The sequence below is a fragment of the Solanum tuberosum genome, unplaced genomic scaffold (assembly GCF_000226075.1).
Source record: "Solanum tuberosum cultivar DM 1-3 516 R44 unplaced genomic scaffold, SolTub_3.0 scf00085, whole genome shotgun sequence".
Classification (NCBI taxonomy): domain Eukaryota; kingdom Viridiplantae; phylum Streptophyta; class Magnoliopsida; order Solanales; family Solanaceae; genus Solanum; species Solanum tuberosum.
Genome location: NW_006239014.1, coordinates 1,786,796 through 1,792,011, shown reverse-complemented (window position 1 = coordinate 1,792,011; position 5,216 = coordinate 1,786,796). Strand labels below are relative to the sequence as shown.

Genomic DNA, 5,216 nt, shown 5'->3' with positions numbered 1-5,216 from the left:
AAAATATCCTTTTTTGAGATAAAAAAATGAAGAAATCCAAGGGATACAAACATCATATTTGTGTCATAAGTTGGTGCACTTTTGTGCTATGGATTGTGATTAATCACTAATCATAATCAACAACAACAACATGGCTAATTTCTTTTCATTAGGTGGCAGCCAAGAACAACAACATCAAGAAATTAGCAGCAGCCAAGCAATAGTACCCACAGATCAGAGTAATAATTGGTTTTTGTACAGAAATGATCATCATCATAATCAAGAAATACCCAACACTTACAAAGGTTTCGAGTTATGGCAAAGTGGTAACACTCCTCAACACCAACCAGAACAACAACAACAACAACCACAGTTTCGTCATCCAATTTATCCTTTGCAAGATCTTTATTCCACTGATGTTGGATTAGGTGTCGGGCCAAGCCGAAGTGGCTTTGATATATCTGCAGGTGATCATCAGAAACAGATTCAGAATTTAAACTTTATCTATTCAGTACTTATAGATCTATAATTTAAATGTGAGATTTAATATTTATGTTCTAAAGAATTCACAACATTTTGCACTTATGGATTTCTAAACGTATTTACTGAAGTATGTTAAGAATTCCCATGTACTCTGAAAAGGAATGGAAATTTGGTCTATGAACCTGGGAAATCTTCCCTTCGTGAGTTAGCTTTTGAGATTGTGTGTCATATCTTTATATGGTATTAGAGTCAGACTCATCTCAATTCTTTGTTCATTGATGTTGGCCTCCCCATATTATAGTAAGGTATGGGCGTGCGGGAGAGTGTTAAGAATTCGGAAGACTTGAGCAATCCTTCCTTCATGAGCTAGCTAGATTTTGGGGTTGAGTTAGACTAAATGTTATATCTTTTTAAAGTATATGTTGAGTTAGCTAGATTTATGATTTAAAATTGAGGATCTTATAATATTTATGTTCTCACTATAGAACCATAGCAACGAAACTATAGTGCTATTTGTTACACCTCTCTCTCTATATATATACACATAATGTGTAAAAATATATTGAGTTCAGTTGAATCTGTAGCTAAAAGGCGGGATGGGGATTATTACTGTGCAGGTGATCATGAGGCCTCGAGGTCGGGATTCGTGATGATGAGGAGTGGTGGAGGAGGAATAAGTTGCCAAGATTGTGGGAACCAAGCTAAGAAAGATTGTCAACATATGAGGTGTAGGACTTGTTGTAAGAGTAGAGGGTTTCAGTGTCAAACTCATGTGAAAAGTACTTGGGTTCCAGCAGCTAAAAGGAGAGAAAGGCAACAACAACTTACTGCTTTGCAGCAACAACAACAACAACAAGGACATAATAATAATAAGCATAAAAGGCAAAGAGAGGATCCAAGTGCTTCTTCTCTTGTGTCTACTCGTTTGCCTTCAAACACTAATGGTAAAGTACTTCATGTCTTTCTTCCTTTTTCATTGCTCCGTCTGTTTCAATTTAAGGATCTTAGTTTGATTTAACATGAATAGAATGTTGAAATTGAAAAACGTAGAGAAATATTTAAATTGAAACGGAGGAAGTAATATTTTTTTTTTTTATCACAGAAAAACATAGAGTCTTGAGATTCATCATGTAAAGAAGATTTAATTGATTGCCTAAATGAATTCTATATAAAGTAAGTCTAGAGAAAAGAGACCCTATTGTAAATTCGTCAGCTTTTTCTTTTTCTATTTGTCATTCTCTTCTCCCATCATCACTCTTCTTTTTTATTTCTTTTTCTCTACAAAAGATTGACAAAAATCCGTAATGAAATATATTCAAAATTTTGAGTTTATGAATTTTTAATTCTAGTTTATACAAAGTGTGAATAAATGATTTATATGTATTAACAAATTAGCAAAACTAAAACTCTAGTTGCACCCTTGTGTATGCACAATTTCTTTCTCCTAGACCTACGCATATTATATTTATCTCGACCCTAAAAAAAATAACCTTTATTCTTGATTTCAATTTTCTTCAACAAAGAAAATAACTTTCTGAAATAATAACTATTAGTTGAGTGATCATTTGAGAAATCAACTCTCCAATATAATTTATGTATAATAATTGGTGTTATATATCATTGTCATTAGTATTGGAATTAACTTATATATATATATAGTAAATGTACTACTTTCTACAATTTGTTTGACCTACTTTCCTTTTTAGTTCGATTAAAAAAATGACTCTTTTTCTAACAACTCTTTTAGTCTCAACTTTTCACATGAAATATTTAAAACCACAAGATTAAAAGGTATTTTGGTACATTTGACATATTATTAGTTTTAGATCACAAAATTCAAAAGTCTTTTTTGCTTTATTAAATTTCGTGTCAAGTCAAAATAAGTAAAATAATATTATGATAGATATTTATTTGCAATACATTAGTCCAAACATAATTTTGTATATGGAACTTAATGTATGTAATGTACCTTTATTAATGTGTTTTTTAGGGTTAGAAGTGGGAAAATTTCCAGCAAAAGTAAGAACAAGTGCTGTATTTCAGTGTATTCAAATGAGCTCAATTGACGATGATGAAGATCAATTAGCATATCAAGCTGCTGTGAGCATTGGTGGACATGTGTTCAAAGGAATTTTATATGATCAAGGTCATGAAAGTCAGTACAATAACATGGTTGCAGCCGGAGGCGATACGTCTTCTGGTGGTAGTGCTGGAGTTCAGCACCACCACCATAATTCCGCTGCAGTGGCTACCGCGACTACTACAAGTGGTGGTGATGGTACTGCAGCGGGTCCCTCAAATTTTCTAGACCCTTCTTTATTTCCAGCTCCACTTAGCACTTTTATGGTAGCTGGTACGCAATTTTTTCCACCTTCAAGATCTCCCTAATCATCATCAATATAGTATAATGACTGAATATTGATATTGAGGTTTCTTTTTAATTTTATTTGAAGAGATTCTACGAACAATAGGAAAAAAAGGAGAAAAATGAAGGGATGATGGATTGTTTTTAGTTGAAATATTGATGTAGAATTGAGTTGTTTACATTAATTCTCTTTGGATTCTACATAAAGTTGTTTTTTTTCTTTCTTTGTGCTGAATTATTGGTATCTTGTTTCTTTGCTTTGTTATTAGGGAAACTAAGCAAATAACCATAAAAGTAAAATAATTATATATATATATATATATACTCTTATAGTATTGACTAATGAGTAATTTCTGAATAAGAAATTTTAATGATGCCAATACAATGTATGATACTGATTTGGTATCAGTTAAGAAAATTGTCAGCCTTAATAAATAGGAGGTATGAGTTGTAATTATTTACGAGAGAGTGAATATTCCGGGAATTACTTTGGGTTTGGATATGAACTTATAATTATTTTGAGTTTTATGGCCCATTTATGTAGTTTTTCCTTGTTATTTTACATAAGACTTTCCACTCACCTCACCCTAATTAGTGACGGATACAACTCTAAAATGAGATGGTGACACACTTCAATATATATTGGGTTGAGTTTCACGACTACATATTTTTTTAAAAAAAAATTGTGTATCCGGCCCATAAAAAAAGAAGCAAGTTTGCACAATGAGTGCAAGATAATATATTCCGAATTAGTAATTAATGTATCCTTTTGTTTAAAAGCTTAGACTTCTAAGTTAATGAGATAGAGTACTCTTTTGTTCAACAGAATTCATCAAATTTAAATTTTGAATTAGTCTTTGTGCAACCCCTATATATACGTTGAATGGATCATATATTTTAAATGATCTTTTGCATATAGGAAATATGAGTTTTTTTCTTTTCTTTCTTTTTGGTACATTGGAAAATTTTGATATTTCATATTGAAATCCCTCGTAAGCTACATTACTGAAATCTTGATGCTTCCTAGTTTTGTTGTAAGGCTTGGGATAGGTCTTATCTTATCAGAATATCTCATTACCTCTGCTTTAAATTAAATGAAGTTTAATTTTGATTAAATGCACTGCCCAAAAGCCTATTATAATTAAGTAGTACTAGTAAAACATATATAATGTGCCAAGAGATAACAAAAGCAAAATTTAAGAACATTTTTTTTTTTGCTTACTTAATGCATGTTACTCGCTAATCAGAATTAAACAAGGTTTGTGTTCTTCTGAGGATATATTGTCCCAGATATGTTATGTCTTTTTTGGTTACATATATTCTTGAATTAGTAAATTTGGTATTCTGTTCATCATATATTAAAAGTCTGTGATGGACTGTAAGTATTTTTTGGTTTTTAATTAGAGTTTTCAGATTTAAATCTAAAAAAGGTCATGTTTAAAAATTAAAGAGAACAGGTTACCCCAGAAGTGAATTTTTTCGGAATAAACTTGGATTAGTCGAGCCCAACAGTCGGACAACAGATCAGAAGCTAAAAAAGATTATAATTTTAATAAAATACTTATTTTAGAAAATTGAGGTGTTAGGTTAAGTTTTTAGAGAGGGAAAACATGTGCTTTTGAATAATAGCATGAATTCTTCTTCACAATTTGAAAAAAAATAATCCAAAAAGTAATTATGAAATTAGGTCAAGCACAAACTAAGGTTCTAAAATTGATAAAAAAAAATATCTTTTAAATTAATTAGTCAACACAAAATTATTACTCTCCAAAAATATTTTCTAAAAAATACTTATCAAAATAAATATATTTTGAAAATTTGGCCAAACTACCCATGAATCTTCTTGATTGAGGACATAAATCAAGTTGTTAATAAAACTTTGGCGTTGTTGCAATGACTCATTGCTTTCAAAACATAAAAAATGAACAAGCATTAAACATATATTGAGCAAAGTAAGATATATTCGAAACTAGGACGCTAGGAATGGTGAAAGCTTAGTATGTTGGACAACCAATTCAACGAAACTCGAATGTCACTATTTAATTTGTCTTAATATATGTGATATTTAGGGGTGTTCACGGTTTGGATAAAAATCGAATCAAACTGATAAAATAAAATCGATTTTATTTGGGTTTGGTTTTAGATTTTTGAAAAAACCGATAGTATTTGGTTTGGTTATGATTTTATTCGAAAAAACCGAAGAAATAATCGAACCGAACCGATGAATTATATACATATATTTTTATTAATATACGTACTTAATATATTATTTTTTAAAACAATTTTAAAGATCTTATATATTTTTTCATTAAAATTTCTTTATAATTTACTTATTGAAAGCAAAAATGCCCAAGATGAAAACATTTATCTTATTGATTTCATGTATATG

At 30.3% G+C, this 5,216-nt stretch overlaps 1 protein-coding gene across 1 annotated transcript; it reads left to right on the top strand.

Moving 5' to 3' along the window:
• LOC102598483 (protein SHI RELATED SEQUENCE 1-like) lies at positions 1-2,938 on the top strand. The gene is made up of 3 exons (XM_006346921.2): positions 1-446; positions 1,080-1,406; positions 2,453-2,938. Exons 1-3 carry the CDS (start codon positions 131-133, stop codon positions 2,848-2,850), a joined length of 1,041 nt encoding a protein of 346 aa, XP_006346983.1. The 5' UTR covers positions 1-130; the 3' UTR covers positions 2,851-2,938.
• Positions 2,939-5,216: the final 2,278 nt, after the last annotated feature.

Excerpts from the sequence above, each read along its gene's own strand:
- LOC102598483 (XM_006346921.2), top strand. The coding sequence starts at position 131 with ATGGCTAATTTCTTTTCATTAGGTGGCAGCCAAGAACAACAACATCAA. Across the intron at positions 447-1,079 it reads TGGCTTTGATATATCTGCAG|GTGATCATGAGGCCTCGAGG; the intron begins GTGATCATCAGA and ends ATTACTGTGCAG. Across the intron at positions 1,407-2,452 it reads TTTGCCTTCAAACACTAATG|GGTTAGAAGTGGGAAAATTT; the intron begins GTAAAGTACTTC and ends TGTGTTTTTTAG.